Below are 22251 nucleotides of genomic sequence, written 5' to 3' on the forward strand. Positions count from 1 at the left end.
ATTACTTTACAGTGGCAACACTGGGAAACCATTTTTTTTTTAAACATTTTATTCACTTTAAAGTCCCAGTGCAGTCAAAAACATGATTACCGGTGTTTTAGATATATTTTCCCTCTATGAGGTTGGATTAATACTTTGAAATTGTGAAAAGGATGCTAATGCCCTTTTAGTGTAAGAGCTGTTGGAACAGACCACCTGAAATATCGGCCTGTATTGCTGAGATGGAGTTTCGGCCTGCTTGGTGACATCTCCAGGCGGTAAATTACTTAATGGACCAATTAGAATGAGAGTTCCAAACCCCTGCCAATAACAGCAAGTTTTCAGTTTTCCCCTCCCCACACAGACCACTACCAGACAGTCCTAGCAAAATTTTTGTTTTACAAATTGCTCTTTGCTAAGAAGCTATTTTTGACCAATTTAATCTTAAACAATCTCAGTAAGGTTCTTAATTGTTACACAGAAATGATTTGATATTGAGATCAAATAAAGGCTACATTGGTCCTTTAAACTCTGCCTTGGGCATGCAATAGGAGACTGAGATAATGGAATAAACATTACCATTACTTTACAGGCCCTCCATCATTGATCGTAGCAGCTGACCCTTCCATGAAGATGTAAGCGGGGAGATGGTCATTCATCTCCACTTAAAGAGTTAATTTGTCATGGCTGCTAGTGCCTCGCCTCTCTCTCAACCTATGATGTTTGAACAAACAGTGCTCCCTGGTTCATACCCAGCAGCCACACACAGATAGGCCTACAATCTTCACTATTAACAGTGATCTAGGGGTGCTTTCAAGATGTGCACCACTAACATGTTCTACACAGCAGCTCTTAATATACCGCCATAGACTACCTAGGTCACCTTACAGTATATTGCCAATGTAAAAAAATACTAAATATTCCTGCCAATGAACATCCTCTATTGTATTTTTACCTTTCTTGGAGGTCCAAAATTCACATTGGCACATCAATGCCTTAGTTGGCAAATACATGTGGCTGAACAGGCAAAGATGTTGCACAACGTTATTAGTCTCTGGAGATGCAGTGAGAGGAACAGAGAAGCAGAGAGGCTCCTCTGCAACTTGTCCCCTGTGTCCATTTACTGTTTGCTCCCCATGACAGTGCAGTGTTACAGTGTGGGCTATTTCATTTGGATAATTAAATAGCCAAATTCATATAAGCCACAATTCTCCAAGAAATCAATCCATATTGTGACATGATCCTTTATTAAAGGACACTTGGGCTTTCTTTCTCTCTCCCTCTTTTTCTTGACCTGTTGTTCAATCAGGAGTCAGGACCTACAATCATAGGCTACTTACCACACACACACACACACACACACACACACACACACACACACACACACACACACACACACACACACACACACACACACACACACACACACACACACACACACACACACACACACACCTTAGATGATGGAGAAGATCAGATCATGATCCTATTCATTATGTCAAGCGAGGCTTTATTCTTAAAATGAAATACCATATGTCTCGTTGTATGGGGCCACCGTGATATCTTGCAGGGTGTCGCTCCATCCATCCTCTTCTGCTTGAGTTATTGAGACGGAGCCGGGTGGACCTCCGCTTTGACAACTCACAGTCTCACCTGACCTTTGATCGTCGCCGGCCTCCATGCAGCAGTTATCCGAATTCGAGTCACCCGAGGTGCTGTAAAAAGGATTGTCGCTGCTGTCATCTCCCGATTCCCCAAAAACATCATCTGAGATCTGCAAGCTCTCGTAGCGTGAGCGAGCCGCCTCCAGGACAGACAGCGCCTTCCTCCCACATTCCGCCATCTCTCGTCGATGCTTTTTGTAGCTTACAACACGGCACACTATTCGGCATACAACTATCCACGACTGGGAAAACTCGTACCACACACACCTACCTACGTCCACTCCCACTGTACGTTTTTAGAATTATGCTAGGCCTACTGCAGACTTGTGATGTGATAACTTCTATTCTCCCCTTTCTTCAAAGCATGTTCCGGAGAGGAGCTGTCCTCATCAAGGATACTTAAATACCTCTAGGCGCTATGCACAGAGACCGAAATCATCAATATTGATCACACCTCTGCGTATCCGGGTTGGGCCAGCTATTTCGTTGGTGGCTCGTAAAATGGGCTCGTACTGTGTAGAGATTTCAATGAATACGCGGCATCATGATCAGCTGACCTGGGTTGCTCTCATGTGCTGGCCAATAGCGTTGATAATAGCGCTGTATATCTCACTATAATGTCAAATCTTATGATATTAAAGCAGAATTGTCTTCTGATGCGGTTAGAAAATGCATATACCCCATCAATTGTGTATTGCTTATGATACGAATATAAAACACATGTTTGACTAATGCGTTCGTTTATTAATGTATTATTAATGCATTCGTTTATTCAGACAATGTAATTACATGAACTCTTTCAAATCAGTTTTGAAAACGTTTAATGAATTTATGTGGAAAGGAACACAACAGCAGGACAAGATATTTATTTTTAAGACCACCATATTTTTTGAAAAACCCAAGCAGCGCTCCCCTTAGTGCCCTGTGGGGGGTGCAGTAGACTGGTTCGCGGAAGTCATCTTGCTTTTTGGTGTGGTACCCTGTCATGTTTGCGGAAGTATACTTTGTCTTCTCCCCTCTGTCATTCTTCAGAAAGTATTTTGCAACATTCGTTACTTTATAGTATAACTACATGTCCAGGCTTTTCTGATTTCAAAGATAGTACAAAAGAAAGATGAATCTGCCAAAGGGGCCGGATTATCTGTGTTTCGACAAGGACGTGTTTATGAAGGTAAGAATTTGCCTTTTGAAACTAGCTAGCTGGCTAGCAATGCCATAGGTTAGCTAGCAGTGATCAGCCAAACTGGCTTCATCACTTGTTATGAAACGACTTATATAAGTTTGTCTCGTAGTATTTATCTACCTAAACCCTATTAGAAATGGCAAGTTAGTTTCTGCTGTACATAATTTGCAGAATCTTAGCTAGCTAGCTAGCTAACTAACTACATGATCATTCATGACATGTTTACATCATCTGTTGCATTCAGGATGACTTCGACGTGGATCAGTTTGTTGCAGATTGCAGAAAGCATGTCCAACTGGAGGAGATGCGCGAGGACCTTGAGATGTATTACAAACAGCTCAAAACAGCCATGGTTGAGCTCATCAATAAAGACTATGCTGACTTTGTCAACCTCTCCACCAATCTGGTGAGTTTCTATGGCTGACACGTTCAAGATGCTGCAGTGTCCCCCACCCATACGCTGCATTAGGGAATGTTTACAACCATGCATTTTCAGCCAAATAACAAGATAGCAATCATATTTTACGATGATGTCACTCAAAAGAAACTAGGAGCAACTGAGAGCAACAGCAGGAATCTGCTCAATATAGATAGATGTAGGATAATGATGATGTCAGTTTGTTCTTCCTAACAGTTGTTCCAGCTAGGATCAGGACTTTTACATGTCAAATAGGCCTAATAGCTACAGTAGCTAGATAATAATGGATATCATTTATTTAGGTTGGAATGGACAAAGCCCTGAACCAGCTATCAGTACCACTGGGTCAGTTGCGTGAAGAGGTGCTGGTATGTGCTCTGTTTCACTCTATTTTTTTCATATTATGATCAATTGGATTTACCTTCATTTCTGTTGACTTGGTCACATGTTGTCCTTTTTCTATTGACTTGGTCACATGTTGTCCTTTTTCTGTTGACTTGGTCACATGTTTTCCTTTTTCTGTTGACTTGGTCACATGTTGTCCTTTTTCTGTTGACTTGGCCACACACACTGTCCTTTTTCTGTTGACTTGGCCACACACACTGTCCTTTTTCTGTTGACTTGGTCACACACGCTGTCCTAAATCTGTTGACTTGGTCACATGTTGTCCTTTTTCTGTTGACTTGGTCACATGTTGTCCTTTTTCTGTTGACTTGGTCACATGTTGTCCTTTTTCTGTTGACTTGGCCACACACTCCTTTTTCTGTTGACTTGGTCACATGTTGTCCTTTTTCTGTTGACTTGGTCACGTGTTGACCTTTTTCTGTTGACTTGGTCACATGTTGTCCTTTTTCTGTTGACTTGGCCACACACTGTCCTTTTTCTGTTGACTTGGTCACATGTTGTCCTTTTTCTGTTGACTTGGTCACATTTTGTCCTTTTTCTGTTGACTTGGTCACACACGCTGTCCTTTTTCTGTTGACTTGGTCACACGCGCTGTCCTATTTCTGTTGACTTGGTCACACGCGCTGTCCTATTTCTGTTGACTTGGTCACACGCGCTGTCCTATTTCTGTTGACTTGGTCACATTTTGTCCTTTTTCTGTTGACTTGGTCACACACGCTGTCCTATTTCTGTTGACTTGGTCACACACGCTGTCCTATTTCTGTTGACTTGGTCACATGTTGTCCTTTTTCTGTTGACTTGGTCACATGTTGTCCTTTTTCTGTTGACTTGGTCACATTTTGTCCTTTTTCTGTTGACTTGGTCACACACGCTGTCCTATTTCTGTTGACTTGGTCACACACGCTGTCCTATTTCTGTTGACTTGGTCACATGTTGTCCTTTTTCTGTTGACTTGGTCACACGCGCTGTCCTATTTCTGTTGACTTGGTCACACGCGCTGTCCTATTTCTGTTGACTTGGTCACACGCGCTGTCCTATTTCTGTTGACTTGGTCACATGTTGTCCTTTTTCTGTTGACTTGGTCACACACACTGTCCTTTTTCTGTTGACTTGGTCACATTTTGTCCTTTTTCTGTTGACTTGGTCACACACGCTGTCCTATTTCTGTTGACTTGGTCACACGCGCTGTCCTATTTCTGTTGACTTGGTCACACACGCTGTCCTATTTCTGTTGACTTGGTCACACGCGCTGTCCTATTTCTGTTGACTTGGTCACACGCGCTGTCCTATTTCTGTTGACTTGGTCACACGCGCTGTCCTATTTCTGTTGACTTGGTCACACGCGCTGTCCTATTTCTGTTGACTTGGTCACACATGTTGTCCTTTTTCTGTTGACTTGGTCACACACGCTGTCCCATTTCTGTTGACTTGGTCACACGCGCTGTCCTATTTCTGTTGACTTGGTCACACGTGCTGTCCTATTTCTGTTGACTTGGTCACACGCGCTGTCCTATTTCTGTTGACTTGGTCACACACGTTGTCTTATTTCTGTTGACTCGGCCACACATGTTGTCCTATTTTTGTGTGTTGTGTTGGTGTCCTTTTTACTTCTCAGAACTTGAGAACATCTGTAAGTGAGGTGGTCCAAGCCATTGACAACCAGCTATCCAAGCAAAATGATTTGCAAAACAAAAAGGTTTGTTAACCTTCTGTCTACCATTTCAAACAATAGTTTTTCTATGACATACAGTACATTTGTATGTGTGTAGCTGGATGCGTACACTTTTGCAATTCATTTAGACAAAAGATTATGATTCAAAGAAAAGTTAGACGAATTTCTTTAAACTGTCATGTTTCTCTTTTCTTCGTTTAAACCAGATCAATGTCATGAAACTCATACAAGTTGTTCGATCAGTAGAGAAGATTGAAAAAATCCTACATTCTCAGAACTCAAAAGACTGGACATCTCTTGAGATGAGCAGGTCCGTTTAAAAAGAGTTTGCATCAGCTTTTTGCTGATTTGACATAGGCTATTTACCATACGAATGTATCTGTTAATGATGAATACAGTCTATTTACCATACGGATGTATCTGTTAATGATGAATACAGTCTATTTACCATACGGATGTATCTGTTAATGATGAATACAGGCTATTTACCATACGAATGTATCTGTTAATGATGAATACAGTCTATTTACCATACGAATGTATCTGTAAATGAAGAATACAGGCTATTAACCATACGAATGTATCTGTTAATGATGAATACAGGCTATTTACCATACGGATGTATCTGTTAATGAAGAATACAGGCTATTTACCATACGAATAAACCTGTTAATGAAGAATACAGGCTATTTACCATACGAATAAACCTGTTAATGAAGAATACAGGCTATTTACCAATCGGATGTATCTGTTAATGAAGAATACAGGCTATTTACCATACAGTTGGAGTCGGAAGTTTATATACACTTACATACACTTATGGTTGCTGTACAGACAGATTATTTCACTTATAATTCACTATCACAATTCCAGTGGGTCAGAAGTTTACATACATTAAGTTGACTGTGCCTTTAAACAGCTTGGAAAATTCCAGAAAATTATGTCATGGCTTTAGAAGCTTCTGGTAGGCTAATTGACATAATTTGAGTCTTTTGGAGGTGTACCTGTGGATGTATTTCAATGCCTACTTTCAAACTCAGTGCCTCTTTGCTTGACATCATGGGAAAATCAAAAGAAATCAGCCAAGACCTCAGAAAAAAAATTGTAGACCTCCACAAGCCTGGTTCATCCTTGGGAGCAATTTCCAAACCCCTGAAGGTTCCACGTTCATCTATACAAACAATAGTACCCAAGTATAAACACCATGGGACCATGCAGCCGTCATACCACTCAGGAAGGAGACGCGTTCGGTCTCCTAGAGAAGAACGTACCATGGTACGAAAAGTGCAAATCAATCCCAGAACAACAGCAAAGGACCTTGTGAAGATGCTGGAGGAAACGGGTACAAAAGTATCTATATCCACAGTAAAAATAAGTCCTATATTGACATAACCTGAAAGGTTGATCAGCAAGAAGCTCCTGCTCCAAAACCACCATAAAAAAGCCAGGCAACTGCACATGAGGACAAAGATCGTACTTTTTGGAGAAATGTCCTCTGGTCTGATGAAACAAAAGTAGAACTGTTTGGCCATAATGATCAAGGAGCAAGGAGGCCTACAAACCTGACTCAGTTACACCAGCTCTGTCAGGAGGAATGGGCCAGAATTCACCCAATTTATTGTGGGAAGCTTGTGGAAGGCTACCTGAAACCTTTGACCCAAGTTAAACCATTTTAAAGGCATTGCTACCAAATATTTATTGTGTGTATGTAAACTTCTGACCCACTAGGAATGTGATGAAAGAAATAAAAGCTGAAACAAATCACTCTACCATTATTCTGACATTTCACATTCTTAGAATATAGTGGTGATCCTAACTGACCTAAGACAGGACATTTTTACTAGGATTAAATGTCAGGAATTGTGAAAAACTGAGTTTAAATGTATTTGGCAGAGGTATATGTAAACTTCCGACTTCAACTGTATCGCTGTTATTAATGATGGATACAGTCTATTTACCATGCGGATGTATCTCAGTTAAAGTTTGCCGTTTCTTTTGCTTTGTAGTCCTCTCTTAGCTGGCCAGATTCTGGAGCGGATTGCCACAGAGTTCAACCAGCTGCAGTTCCATGCTGTCCAAAGCAAGGGCATGCCCCTGCTGGACAAAGTCAGGCCTGTACGTCCCATCACATCATTCAATATTGACGGCCCCATTGGATTTGTGGAGTTGATTTTCAGTACACAAACTAGACTAAGGTTAATGGCTGAAAATGGCCATGCCTGTCCATTGCAAACATCCCTTTACTGACACTATGCCTGTCCATTGTAAACATCCCTTTACTGACACTGTGTCTGTGTACGATTTGTGTTGTAGCGTATTTCTGGCATCACGTCCACACTACAGCAGTCTTTGGAGGGGCTCCTCATACAGGGCCTCCAGACCTCTAACGTGGACATTGTGCGTCACTGTCTACGCACCTATGCCACCATCGACAAGACCAGGGACGCAGAGGCACTGGTGGGACAAGTCCTGGTCAAGCCTTATATGGACATGGTGAGGTTGTGTTTTATCTGAACCATCAAGATCAGAAGAGCATTTAGTGCTGGTGTCCCGTACCCAGATTGAACCTACTCCTGGATTTAAAAACTGAATTTTATTTGCTTTTAAATCCAGAAATAGGCTTTATCTTGTTTCTGATAATCCAGCTCTTAGTGCCCAGCTCACCAATATCTTTGTGAAACGATGCAGAAATTGACAGTTCAATAACTTTGTGCCGTGTTCTGCTTCGGAGATGAAGTCAATGTTTCCCTCTCTATAGAAACAGTACTTCAGTTACTATTTTGTTATCAACAGGTCATTGTTGAACAGTTTGTCAAGTCCACCCCCAATGGCCTTCAAATATTGTACACCAAGCTCCTACAGTTTGTGCCACATCACTGTAAACTGCTGCGCGAGGTGACTGGAATGGTCATTTCAAGGTAAGCCCCATAGCTGTCCACAAAGGCAAAGTTCTAAATGCTTCTCTCCCTTCAGATATAAGAAAGTACATGACAGAATGGTAGTTACACATTGAAAACCCAGAAAGTACATGGTAGAATGGTAGTTACACATTGAAAACCCAGAAAGTACATGGTAGAATGGTAGTTACACATTGAAAACCCAGAAAGTACATGGTAGAATGGTAGTTACACATTGAAAACCCAGAAAGTACATGACAGAATGGTAGTTGCACATTGAAAACCCAGAAAATACATGGTAGAATGGTAGTTACACATTGAAAACCCAGAAAGTACATGGTAGAATGGTAGTTACACATTGAAAACCCAGAAAGTACATGGTAGAATGGTAGTTACACATTGAAAACCCAGAAAGTACATGACAGAATGGTAGTTACACATTGAAAACCCAGAAAGTACATGACAGAATGGTAGTTGCACATTGAAAACCCAGAAAATACATGGTAGAATGGTAGTTACACATTGAAAACCCAGAAAGTACATGGTAGAATGGTAGTTACACATTCAAAACCCAGAAAGTACATGGTAGAATGGTAGTTACACATTGAAAACCCAGAAAGTACATGACAGAATGGTAGTTACACATTGAAAACCCAGAAAGTACATGACAGAATGGTAGTTACACATTGAAAACCCAGAAAGTACATGGTAGAATGGTAGTTACACAATGAAAACCCAGAAAGTACATGGTAGAATGGTAGTTACACATTGAAAACCCAGAAAGTACATGGTAGAATGGTAGTTACACATTGAAAACCCAGAAAGTACATGACAGAATGGTAGTTACACATTGAAAACCCAGAAAGTACATGACAGAATGGTAGTTACACATTGAAAACCCAGAAAGTACATGACAGAATGGTAGTTACACATTGAAAACCCAGAAAGTACATGACAGAATGGTAGTTACACATTGAAAACCCAGAAAGTACATGGTAGAATGGTAGTTACACATTGAAAACCCAGAAAGTACATGACAGAATGGTAGTTACACATTGAAAACCCAGAAAGTACATGGTAGAATGGTAGTTACACATTGAAAACCCAGAAAGTACATGGTAGAATGGTAGTTACACATTGAAAACCCAGAAAGTACATGACAGAATGGTAGTTACACATTGAAAACCCAGAAAGTACATGACAGAATGGTAGTTACACATTGAAAACCCAGAAAATACATGGTAGAATGGTAGTTACACATTGAAAACCCAGAAAGTACATGACAGAATGGTAGTTACACATTGAAAACCCAGAAAGTACATGACAGAATGGTAGTTACACATTGAAAACCCAGAAAGTACATGACAGAATGGTAGTTACACATTGAAAACCCAGAAAGTACATGACAGAATGGTAGTTACACATTGAAAACCCAGAAAGTACATGGTAGAATGGTAGTTACACATTGAAAACCCAGAAAGTACATGACAGAATGGTAGTTACACATTGAAAACCCAGAAAGTACATGGTAGAATGGTAGTTACACATTGAAAACCCAGAAAGTACATGGTAGAATGGTAGTTACACATTGAAAACCCAGAAAGTACATGACAGAATGGTAGTTACACATTGAAAACCCAGAAAGTACATGACAGAATGGTAGTTACACATTGAAAACCCAGAAAATACATGGTAGAATGGTAGTTACACATTGAAAACCCAGAAAGTACATGACAGAATGGTAGTTACACATTGAAAACCCAGAAAGTACATGACAGAATGGTAGTTACACATTGAAAACCCAGAAAGTACATGACAGAATGGTAGTTACACATTGAAAACCCAGAAAGTACATGGTAGAATGGTAGTTACACATTGAAAACCCAGAAAGTACATGGTAGAATGGTAGTTACACATTGAAAACCCAGAAAGTACATGGTAGAATGGTAGTTACACATTGAAAACCCAGAAAGTACATGACAGAATGGTAGTTACATATTGAAAACCCAGAAAGTACATGACAGAATGGTAGTTACACATTGAAAACCCAGAAAGCACATGACAGAATGGTAGTTACACATTGAAAACCCAGAAAGTACATGGTAGAATGGTAGTTACACATTGAAAACCCAGAAAGTACATGACAGAATGGTAGTTACATATTGAAAACCCAGAAAGTACATGACAGAATGGTAGTTACACATTGAAAACCCAGAAAGCACATGGTAGAATGGTAGTTACACATTGAAAACCCAGAAAGTACATGGTAGAATGGTAGTTACACATTGAAAACCCAGAAAGTACATGGTAGAATGGTAGTTACACATTGAAAACCCAGAAAGTACATGACAGAATGGTAGTTACACATTGAAAACCCAGAAAGTACATGACAGAATGGTAGTTACACATTGAAAACCCAGAAAATACATGGTAGAATGGTAGTTACACATTGAAAACCCAGAAAGTACATGGTAGAATGGTAGTTACACATTGAAAACCCAGAAAGTACATGGTAGAATGGTAGTTACACATTGAAAACCCAGAAAGTACATGACAGAATGGTAGTTACACATTGAAAACCCAGAAAGTACATGGTAGAATGGTAGTTACACATTGAAAATCCAGAAAGTACATGGTAGAATGGTAGTTACACATTGAAAACCCAGAAAGTACATGACAGAATGGTAGTTACACATTGAAAACCCAGAAAGTACATGACAGAATGGTAGTTACACATTGAAAACCCAGAAAGTATATGACAGAATGGTAGTTACACATTGAAAACCCAGAAAGTACATGGTAGAATGGTAGTTACACATTGAAAACCCAGAAAGTACATGGTAGAATGGTAGTTACACATTGAAAACCCAGAAAGTACATGACAGAATGGTAGTTACACATTGAAAACCCAGAAAGCACATGACAGAATGGTAGTTACACATTGAAAACCCAGAAAGCACATGACAGAATGGTAGTTACACATTGAAAACCCAGAAAGTACATGGTAGAATGGTAGTTACACATTGAAAACCCAGAAAGTACATGACAGAATGGTAGTTACACATTGAAAACCCAGAAAGTACATGACAGAATGGTAGTTACACATTGAAAACCCAGAAAATACATGGTAGAATGGTAGTTACACATTGAAAACCCAGAAAGTACATGGTAGAATGGTAGTTACACATTGAAAACCCAGAAAGTACATGGTAGAATGGTAGTTACACATTGAAAACCCAGAAAGTACATGACAGAATGGTAGTTACACATTGAAAACCCAGAAAGTACATGGTAGAATGGTAGTTACACATTGAAAACCCAGAAAGTACATGGTAGAATGGTAGTTACACATTGAAAACCCAGAAAGTACATGACAGAATGGTAGTTACACATTGAAAACCCAGAAAGTACATGACAGAATGGTAGTTACACATTGAAAACCCAGAAAGTATATGACAGAATGGTAGTTACACATTGAAAACCCAGAAAGTACATGGTAGAATGGTAGTTACACATTGAAAACCCAGAAAGTACATGGTAGAATGGTAGTTACACATTGAAAACCCAGAAAGTACATGACAGAATGGTAGTTACACATTGAAAACCCAGAAAGTACATGACAGAATGGTAGTTACACATTGAAAACCCAGAAAATACATGGTAGAATGGTAGTTACACATTGAAAACCCAGAAAGTACATGACAGAATGGTAGTTACACATTGAAAACCCAGAAAGTACATGACAGAATGGTAGTTACACATTGAAAACCCAGAAAGTACATGACAGAATGGTAGTTACACATTGAAAACCCAGAAAGTACATGGTAGAATGGTAGTTACACATTGAAAACCCAGAAAGTACATGACAGAATGGTAGTTACACATTGAAAACCCAGAAAGTACATGGTAGAATGGTAGTTACACATTGAAAACTCAGAAAGTACTTGACAGAATGGTAGTTACACATTGAAAACCCAGAAAGTACATGACAGAATGGTAGTTACACATTGAAAACCCAGAAAGTACATGACAGAATGGTAGTTACACATTGAAAACCCAGAAAGTACATGGTCGAATGGTAGTTACACATTGAAAACCCAGAAAGTACATGGTAGAATGGTAGTTACACATTGAAAACCCAGAAAGTACATGGTAGAATGGTAGTTACACATTGAACACCCAGAAAGTACATGACAGAATGGTAGTTACACATTGAAAACCCAGAAAGTACATGGTAGAATGGTAGTTACACATTGAAAACCCAGAAAGTACATGGTAGAATGGTAGTTACACATTGAAAACCCAGAAAGTACATGACAGAATGGTAGTTACACATTGAAAACCCAGAAAGTACATGACAGAATGGTAGTTACACATTGAAAACCCAGAAAATACATGGTAGAATGGTAGTTACACATTGAAAACCCAGAAAGTACATGACAGAATGGTAGTTACACATTGAAAACCCAGAAAGTACATGGTAGAATGGTAGTTACACATTGAAAACCCAGAAAGTACATGGTAGAATGGTAGTTACACATTGAAAACCCAGAAAGTACATGACAGAATGGTAGTTACACATTGAAAACCCAGAAAGTACATGACAGAATGGTAGTTACACATTGAAAACCCAGAAAGTACATGGTAGAATGGTAGTTACACATTGAAAACCCAGAAAGTACATGGTAGAATGGTAGTTACACATTGAAAACCCGGAAAGTACATGGTAGAATGGTAGTTACACATTGAAAACCCGGAAAGTACATGGTAGAATGGTAGTTACACATTGAAAACCCAGAAAGTACATGACAGAATGGTAGTTACACATTGAAAACCCAGAAAGTACATGACAGAATGGTAGTTACACATTGAAAACCCAGAAAGTACATGGTAGAATGGTAGTTACACATTGAAAACCCAGAAAGTACATGGTAGAATGGTAGTTACACATTGAAAACCCGGAAAGTACATGGTAGAATGGTAGTTACACATTGAAAACCCGGAAAGTACATGGTAGAATGGTAGTTACACATTGAAAACCCAGAAAGTACATAGTAGTATGGTAGTTACACATTGAAAACCCAGAAAGTACATGGTAGAATGGTAGTTACACATTGAAAACCCAGAAAGTACATGATAGAATGGTAGTTACACATTGAAAACACAGAAAGTACACGGTAGAATGGTTGTTACATGTTCAAACCTAGAAAGTACATGGTAGAATGGTAGTTACGAGTTCATAACCTAGAAAGTACACTGTAGAATGGTTGTTACGTGTTCATAACCTAGAAAGTTCATGGTAGAATGGTAGTTGTGCATTCATAACCTAGAAAGTACGTCGTAAAATGGTAGTTACACGTGCAAAACCTAGAATGGTATTTACGCATTTAAAATCTAGAAAGTACATGGTAGAATGGTAGTTGTGCATTCATAACCCAGAAAGTATGTGGTAAAATGTTAGTTACGCATTCATAACCTAGAAAGTTCACGGTAGAATGGTCGTTACGTGTTCATAACCTAGAAAGTTCATGTTAGAATGGTAGTTACATGTTCATAACCTTGAAGTACGTGGTAAAATGGTAGTTGCGCGTTCATTATCCAGAAAGTATGTGGTAAAATAGTAGTTATGCGTTCACAACTCAGAAAGTATATGGTAGAATGGTGGTTAACCATTCATTATCTATGAATTTCTTGTTTGTTCTTTCTCATGTCTTTGCTTTCGGCTGTCTGTCCAGTGAGAAGGCAGACATCGTCCCGGGATACGACTTCTTGGTGAACTCAGTGTGGCCGGAAATCATCAAAGGTATCGAGGAGAGAATCGCATCTCTCTTCAATGTGGGCAACCCTGACACCTTTTATGACGTACGTACTCTAACTACCCAATCATGTTCCTCTGGCATCAAAACTGTCAAATCAACAACAACAAAAATCCAACAGAGCTTGGAAATGGAATAGTAGGGGAAACGCTGACCCTGAGAAGTCCTAGTCTGTACAAGTAGGAGAGGGAGGCTACATTCTCATTCGGTTCATGTTTGTATGTATTTTGCAGAGATACACTATCAGCATTGACTTTGTGAGAAAGTTTGAGAGACAGTGTGGCTCCCAAGCCAGTGTGAGGAGACTGAGAGCTCACGCCTCCTATCAGAGCTTCCACAACAAGTGGAACCTACCTATCTACTTCCAGCTCAGGTGAATAGCTGTGTGCTCCTGCATTGCTTGCTGTTTGAGGTTTTAGGCAGGGGTTCTGTATAGCACTTTGGGACATCAGCTGATGTAAGAAGGGCTTCATAAATACATTTGATTGATTGATTGCTCCATGACCTTTGACCTCTCTGCTTCCTGTACTGACCCAGTTATGTGCATGCATTACAGTAGTGTCACCTCAACAACTCAATCTGCCACAGTGCTGTCAGAAATGATATACTCTGGTAACCTCCCTGGCAGGGGGTGTTTCCTTTTTATTTCATTCATTTCATGTTATTTTTAAAACTTGCATGAATTTATGTATTCTGAAATCTATTAACAAGAATATCTACAACAAAAACACTTTGGATTTTGCTCCCTTTATAATTGTCACCTACCCTACTGATGTCCAGTCATCCATTTTACTTCCTGGAAATTGTGCTGTCCACATTATATGTTGTTACAGATAAGAAGAAGATATTTACGGGCTATGCGTCATAATATGTTGTCAGATTTGAGAGGTACTTTAGCATTGTGTCCAACACAAGTCTGTTTTTTTGCGTAAGGCCTGATGAATACTCCCTCTAAGGGAATATTCATTTTCTCTAGAGTCAACTTGAAGGTTGTTGGACACTCTGCCTTGCACTGTTTGTCAACCCCGGCACATTTTACAATGGAATATACATCATGCTGCACATACTCAACACTGTGTAATAAAAACAACGACATGTTTTTGATCAATTCCAACTGTTTTGCTCATAGAACAGCAAGCTGGCTTATATGTGTTCAACAGCCAGGCATTGACCTATTGTTCCCCATCTCTGTCACAGGTACAAGGAAATTGCTGCATGTTTAGAGAATGCTATTGCTGATGGGTTAGAGGCAGCACCAGGTTAGTAGCTATATCCAACTGTAATAACACGACAGACCCTGGTTCGATTCCAGGCTGTATCACAACCAGCCGTGATTGGGAGTCCCATAGGGCGGTGCACAATTGGCCCACCGTCGTCCAGGTTAGGGTTTGGCCGGGTTAGGCCATCATTGTAAATAAGAATTTGTTCTTAACTGATTTGCCTAGTTAAATAAAAGTAAAAAAATTTTTTTTAAATATACAAATGGATAAGTTATTTTATTAGTCATTACCATAATATACAATATTACCTGATGGCTTCAATTATTTTCTCCCTTCCTACACTCTCTCTTCCTCCCCCCCACCCTCCCAACACACTCTCTCTTCCTCCCTATACACTCTCTCTTCCTCAGCAGGCAGCTCCTATCACCTGCTGGTGTCCCAAGTGCTGTGGAACAGCTTGGTCAGGTGCTGGGCGGAGAAGGTCTATCTGCCCCCGCTGGTTCACCGCTTCTGGAAGCTCACCCTGCAGCTGATCTCACGCTACTCCAAGTTCCTCACTGAGGTACAGCCTCCAACATGGCAATCCAACCTTCCTCCAACATGGCAACCCAACCTTTCCACTACAATATTAATGATAGTGTGCATAGTGTCTATAGATTCAGTGATACCTCTATTAATCTAGTGTTCAATGTAGCCTGCAGTGTCAGTATTCCAGTATTTTAAATGAGTCCTATAAAAGGAAATGCTGGTCACATTAAGTTGTCATGATTGGTGTTTCTGGACCCTGTCTCCTAGATGCTGACTAAATCTCCCTCCACGGAGGTCAGTAAAGACCCCGTGAGGCTCCTCCCCAGCTCCGCCTCCTCCACGTCCAGCCGCACCTCTCAGGATGATGGGGGCAGCGAGAGCGGCAGCCCAGCAACCCTCTCCACCAAACAGCTGGTCTTTATAGCCTCTGATGTGAACCAACTACAAGACCAGGTAGTGGTATGGACCATCTAGAAGAAAAAGAAACGCACACCTATTAAGACGAGGTGCTGGCTAGCGGAGTAGAAAACTTGAAAATAAAAGAGAGCCGCACACTCTAGGAGCTCAGATGCAAAAATGTAATTACCAACGTTTCGACAGCCAAGCTGATTATACCCTGATGAAGACAGCTTGGCTGTCAAAACGTTGGTAATTACATTTTTGCATCTGAGCTCCTAGAGTGTGCGGCTCTCTTTTATTTTCAAGTGGTGTGGACCAATCACAAGACCAGTTAGTGATATGGGCCAATCACAACAAGCCAATGCAGTTTTGTATTGTATTTACCTTACCTAGAAGCCAAACGGAATTGACACAAATCTTAATAATGCTGTTTTTAACAGTTGCTTTTAGGGTTAGGCAACATTAGACATGCTATTGCATGAACCTTCATTTGTTCATATTTTTCTCGACTATTAAAAGTTTGCCTTTCTCACAGATTACGGAACTTTCTGAGATGATTAAGCATAGACTGGAGATCATTGGGTACAACAACTTTGTAATTGTTGCAGGTATGTCATCATCATGCTTGAAAGATGAAAAGCACACATTGATACGTTGTTCCAGACAAGTGTTTAATCATGGTACTTATTCCATCAGCTCTTACTGCATGTTAGTTGATATATTGCCTTTTGATTGCCTTTTTGACAAGTGTCCCTCCCTGCCTTGTGTTCTCTCTCCAGAGGCCCTAGAAGACTCCAAAGCCTCCCTGTCTGGCTGCATTCCCACCTTGAACCGCAAGATGACTCAGCATTTAACCGAGAGGTGCTTCCGCTTCCTGAAGAGTGCTTCTGAAGTCCCCCGACTGTACCGCAGGACCAACAAGGTGAGACAGCCCGCCCCTCAGGTCCCTTCCTCTCAGAACAATGGAACAATGGTCCCATTAGGCTTCAACGTTGCTGAGATTATTAGAGAACATCTGCTGTACAGTACCAAAATACTGAAGAGTGCACCACCCTCCACACTCACAGGCTTGAAAACGTGCCTGTTCTTCATCCCTTGTATAGGAACTTCCCTCCAGAGCCTCTGCCTACATGGACAACGCCCTGCGGCCGCTGCACCAACTCCTGAGCGACTCCAAAGACATGGTGAAGCCCTCCATCTCCCAGGACTGGCTACGGATCACACTCAATGACTGCACTCACAGGTAGGGGGACTCTGCTGTCTGTTAGACTTCCTGAGTAACACTGCTGTAGTTGCCTACACATCTCCAATCCTCCAGTATCCCCAACAGCACACGCTTTTGTTTTTAACCTGTCTAGGACGGAACCCCTCGCCAACAGCCAATGAAATTGCAGGCCGCCAAATACAAATCAACAGAAATCTGATAAATCAAATTTCTCAAACTTACAAGTATTAGGCACCATTTTAAAGATACAATTCTTGTTAATCCAGCCACAGTGTCTGATTTCAAAAATGCTTTACAGCGAAAGCTCCACAAACGATTATGTTAGGTCACCACCAACTCACAGAAAAACCCAGCCATTTTTCCAGCCAAAGGGAGGAGTCACAAAAAGCACAAATAGAGATAAAATTAATCACTAACCTTTGATGATCTTCATCAGATGACACTCATAGGACTTCATGTTACACAATACCTGTATGTTTTGTTCGATAAAGTGCATATTTATATTAAAAAAATCGAATTTTACATTGGCGTGTTACGTTCAGTAGTTCTAAAACATGCGGTGATTGTGCAGAGAGCCACATGAATTCACAGAAATACTCATTACAAATGTTGATGAAAATTCAAGTGTTGTCCATGGAACTTTAGATACACTTCTCCTTAATGCAACCGCTGTGTCAGATTATTTTTTAACTTTACAGAAAAAGCATAATCTGAGTACGGCACTCAGAGCCCAAACCAGCCAATATAAATATCCTCCATGTTGCGCAGTCAACATTAGTCAAAAATAGCATTATAAATATTCGCTTACCTTTGATGATCTTCATCAGAATGCACTCCCAGGAATCGCAGTTCCACAATAAATGTTTGTTTTGTTCGATAATGTCCATAATTTATGTCCAAATAGTTTCTTTTGTTAGGGCATTTGGTAAACAAATCCAAACGCGCGTTCAGGGCCAGTCGGACGAAAAGTTCAAAAAGTTATATTACAGGTCGAAGAAACTTGCCAAACTAAGTATAGAATCGATCTTTAGGATGTTTTTATCATAAATGTTCAATAATGTACCAACTGGAGAATTCCATTGCCTGTAGAAAAGCAATGGAACGAGAGAGACCTCGCATGACTGAGAACAAGGCTGCTGCCAGACCCCTTAGTCACACAGCTCTCATTCGCTCCCACTTCACTGTAGAAGCCTGAAACAATGTTCTAAAGGCGGTTGACATCTAGTGGAAACCTTAGAACGTGCAAAATTACCCATATCCCACTGTGTATTTGATAGGGTCTGAGTTCAAAAACTACAAACCTCAGATTTCCCACTTCCTGTTTGGATTTTTTCTCAGGTTTTTGCCTGCCATATGAGTTCTGTTATACTCACAGACATCATTCAAACCGTTTTAGAAACTTCAGAGTGTTTTCTATCAAATAATAATAATAATATGCATATATTAGCATCTGGGACTGAGTAGGAGGCAGTTTACTCTGGGCACGCTATTCATCAAAAGTGAAAATGCTGCCCCCTGTCCCAAAGAAGTTAACCCCAGACAAAAACACCTGATTCAACTTGTTGACAAGTAGAATCAGCTATGCTTGTACTGTTGGGGATACTGGAGGACCGGAGTTGGGAAACACATAACTAGAGTATACTGGCGACTGCTGAATGGGAAAAGGAGATCTTGTAAGGCGAATTCTGGTCCACATATAAATATTCTACATTGAATGCATGCCTTAGTTTTTAGTCCTTGTATTGTGTTAAAATAATATTTAATACAATTTTAGGTATAGTCTTCTGCTTGCTCCCTCTAGGGTCAATGCAGTGAGTCACAATGTTTTGTCCAAAGAATGGCACCACACAAGGTCACCAACTAGCATTGAATTGAATTCCATGGCAGTCAACCGCACTAACTTAAGTAGCTTTTTGTTCTGCCCCACCAAGCACAGAAGTCTGTAATTTTCCATCTTGACTTTGGGCAGATATTTTGAAACCATATCAGATGTTTTGAGTTCTGTGAAAAAAATGGAGGAGAGTTTAAAGAGACTGAAGCAAGCAAGGAAAACAGTGACCACCAACATGACAGACACCACCGGAGGCCCCACAGACGACAGCAAGATCCGCCTGCAGCTGGCTTTGGATGTGGAGTACCTGGGAGAGCAGGTAGGGTTCACCCTGTTAGAGAATACCAACCGTATCTTGTAATTGTCCTTTGACTATGTTTTAGAAAGACAGCCTGTTTAACTCAAACAGTGGGAAGGAAGGAATGCATGTCAGGAAAATCCCCAGAATGATTGTTGTGATGGTAAGCTTCTAATACCATATTGATGTTTGTTTCCCATGATAGATTCAGAAGATGGGTCTGCAGCCTGCCGACATCACCATGTTCTCAACACTAAATGACTTGGTCCAAGGAGCACAGGACGGGACTCCATCAGAGCAGGCTGGACCATAATCCTGCACCAATGTACCTGTATGCTTGTAGAAAGAAAGCCCAGTGAAGGACTGGTTCATATTTATGTTGAACACTGATCATATGGGACATGGCATTGAAAATCAGGAGAATTTCTAAATGTCATTGTACAATAGCAATGAAATATTTCCTACTGGCTCCCTGGCTGTTCATAGCAGCAAATGTCTAATTTAAATGGTGCCTAAAGGGGTTAACCCTAACCCCTTTAAATATATTGTATGTGGTCAACAGAGTTGGTGAATGATGAGATATATATTGTACATTTTAAATAAAATGAATCAACGTTTTATTAACAGCTTTGAATTATTGTATGTTGTGTAAATGTGATTCAAGTGACCTAATAAGACATCTGTCTACGTTCAGCTGTTATGAGGGGTAACATAATAAAGTATCTCTCTAAGTTCAGTGACAGTCAGTTCATTTGCTAGACAGGGATCAACCATAATTATTTTCTGGTCTGGTTTTGGGAAGAGGTTGTTCATTATTTTGTCTCAGGAGAAATATAGTCACTAGCTATTCATTTTTGTTCTAGAGGATTTGTCCCAAACAAAAGAGATCCACAATATTCAGAAACTGTAATATTCTTACAATCACAAAACAAAAATTCTTAGGATAATAGAAATAAATACATTTAGACCTTTCAGTAATCATTTGTCCATCTTTATCATAGCGTACAGTACACTGCTGTAACCTACAATGTATACTACCGTTCAAAAGTTTGGGGTCATATAGAAATTTGTTTTTGAAGGAAAAGCACATTTTTCTGTCATTTAAAATTACATAAAATTGATCAGAAATACAATGTAGACATTGTTAATGTTGTAAATGACTATTGTAGCTGGAAACGGCTGATTTTTTTTATGGAATATCTACATTGGGGTACAGAATTCCATTATCAGCAACCATCAGTCCTGTGTTCCAAAGGCACGTTGTGTTAGCTAATCCAAGTATATCATTTTAAAAGGCTAATTGATCATTAGAAAACCCCTTTGCAATTATGTTAGCACGGCTGAAAACTGTTGTTCTGATTAAAGAAGCAATAAAACTGAGCTTCTTTAGACTAGTTGAGTATCTGGAGCATCAGCATTTGTGGGTTTGATTACAGGCTTAAAATGGCCAGAAACAAAGCACTTCCTTCTGAAACTTGTCAGTCTATTGTTCTCAGAAATTAAGGCTATTCCATGCGAGAAATGGCTATTCCATGCGAGAAAGAAACTGAAGATCTCGTACAATGCTATGTACTACTCCCTTCACAGAACAGCGCAAACTGGCCCTAACCAAAATAGAAAGAGGAGTGGGAGGCCCCGGTGCACAACTGAGCAAGAGGACAAGTACATTAGAGTGTCTAGTTTGAGAAACAGACACCTCACAAGTCCTCAACTGGCAGCTTCATTAAATAGTACCCGCAAAACACCAGTCTCAACCTTAACAGTGAAGAGGCGACTCCGGGATGCTGGCCTTCTAGGCAGAGTTGCAAAGAATAAGCCATATCTCAGACTGGCCAATAAAAATAAAAGATGAAGATGGGCAAAATAACACAGAAACTGGACAGAGGAACTCTGCCTAGAAGGCCAACATCCCGGTGTCGCCTCTTCACTGTTGATGTTGAGACTGGTGTTTTGCGGATACTATTTAATTACAACTTGATTGGAGTCCACCTGGAGTCCACCTGCGGTAAAGTACTTGATTGGACATGATTTGGAAAGGCACACACATGTCTATATAAGGTCCCACAGTTGACAGTGCATGTCAGAGCAAAAACCAAGCCATGAGGTCGAAGGAATTGTCCGTAGAGCTCCGAACCAGGATTGTGTCGAGACTCAGATCTGGGCAAGGGTACCAAAAATGTCTGCAGCATTGAAGGTCCCCAAGAATACCATCTCCATCATTCTTAAATGGAATAAGTTCGGACCCACCAAGACTCTTCCTAGAGCTGACCGCTCGGCCAAACTAAGCAATATGGGGAGAAGGACCTTGGTCAGGGAGGTTACCAAGAACCCGATGGTCACTCTGACAGAACTCCAGAGTTCCTCTGTGGAGATGGGAGAACCTTGCAGAAGGACAACAATCTCTGCAGCACTCCACCAATCAGGTATTTTTGGTAGAGTGGCCAGACGGAAGCCACTCCTCAATAAAAGGCACATGACAGCCCACTTGGAGTTTTCGAAAAGCACTTAAAGGACTCTCAGACCATGAGAAACAAGATTATCTGGTCTGATGAAACCAAGATTGAACTCTGGCCTGAATGCCAAGTATTTTGACTGGAGGAAACATGGCACCATCCCTGTGGTGAAGCACGGTGGTGGCGGCATCATGCTGTGGGGATGTTTTTCAGCGGCAGAGACTGGGAGACTAGTCAGGATCGAGGCAAAGATGAACGGAGCA

At 40.5% G+C, this 22251-nt stretch overlaps 2 protein-coding genes across 6 annotated transcripts in view; one reads left to right on the forward strand and one right to left on the reverse strand.

Annotated features, from left to right (window-relative positions):
- The window catches only part of pgbd5 (piggyBac transposable element derived 5), a 38263-nt gene extending 36082 nt beyond the window's left edge, over nucleotides 1-2181 (reverse strand). Inside the window, exon 1 of the mRNA XM_036960793.2 lies at nucleotides 1510-2181. Within this exon, the coding sequence (XP_036816688.2) occupies nucleotides 1510-1822 (313 nt within the window). The 5' untranslated portion in view covers nucleotides 1823-2181. The remainder of the gene's footprint in view (nucleotides 1-1509) is intronic.
- On the forward strand, nucleotides 2160-20271 carry LOC110502976 (conserved oligomeric Golgi complex subunit 2). Of its 5 annotated transcripts, none has more exons than XM_021581331.3 (18): nucleotides 2160-2814; nucleotides 3071-3232; nucleotides 3547-3612; nucleotides 5265-5345; nucleotides 5528-5631; nucleotides 7328-7436; nucleotides 7635-7814; nucleotides 8115-8239; nucleotides 13954-14080; nucleotides 14268-14407; nucleotides 15232-15293; nucleotides 15665-15816; nucleotides 16050-16235; nucleotides 16717-16789; nucleotides 16961-17103; nucleotides 17285-17424; nucleotides 19376-19556; nucleotides 19741-20271. In XM_021581331.3, exons 1-18 carry the CDS (start codon nucleotides 2758-2760, stop codon nucleotides 19846-19848), a joined length of 2196 nt encoding a protein of 731 aa, XP_021437006.2. In that variant the 5' UTR covers nucleotides 2160-2757; the 3' UTR covers nucleotides 19849-20271. The 5 variants fall into 5 exon arrangements, with proteins under 5 accessions (XP_021437006.2, XP_036816689.1, XP_090073661.1 ...); XM_036960794.2 differs by having other exon boundaries at nucleotides 15668-15816; XM_090217536.1 differs by lacking the exon at nucleotides 5528-5631 and having other exon boundaries at nucleotides 2597-2814.
- The last annotated feature ends 1980 nt before the right edge of the window (nucleotides 20272-22251 follow it).

This window comes from Oncorhynchus mykiss, chromosome 23 (assembly GCF_057628025.1).
Source record: "Oncorhynchus mykiss isolate SJ-2025 chromosome 23, ASM5762802v1, whole genome shotgun sequence".
In the NCBI taxonomy this organism is placed as follows: Eukaryota; Metazoa; Chordata; class Actinopteri; order Salmoniformes; family Salmonidae; genus Oncorhynchus; species Oncorhynchus mykiss.

Excerpts from the sequence above, each read along its gene's own strand:
- LOC110502976 (XM_021581331.3), top strand. The coding sequence starts at position 2,758 with ATGAATCTGCCAAAGGGGCCGGATTATCTGTGTTTCGACAAGGACGTG. Across the intron at positions 5,632-7,327 it reads ACATCTCTTGAGATGAGCAG|TCCTCTCTTAGCTGGCCAGA; the intron begins GTCCGTTTAAAA and ends TTTGCTTTGTAG. Across the intron at positions 16,790-16,960 it reads CAACTTTGTAATTGTTGCAG|AGGCCCTAGAAGACTCCAAA; the intron begins GTATGTCATCAT and ends TTCTCTCTCCAG.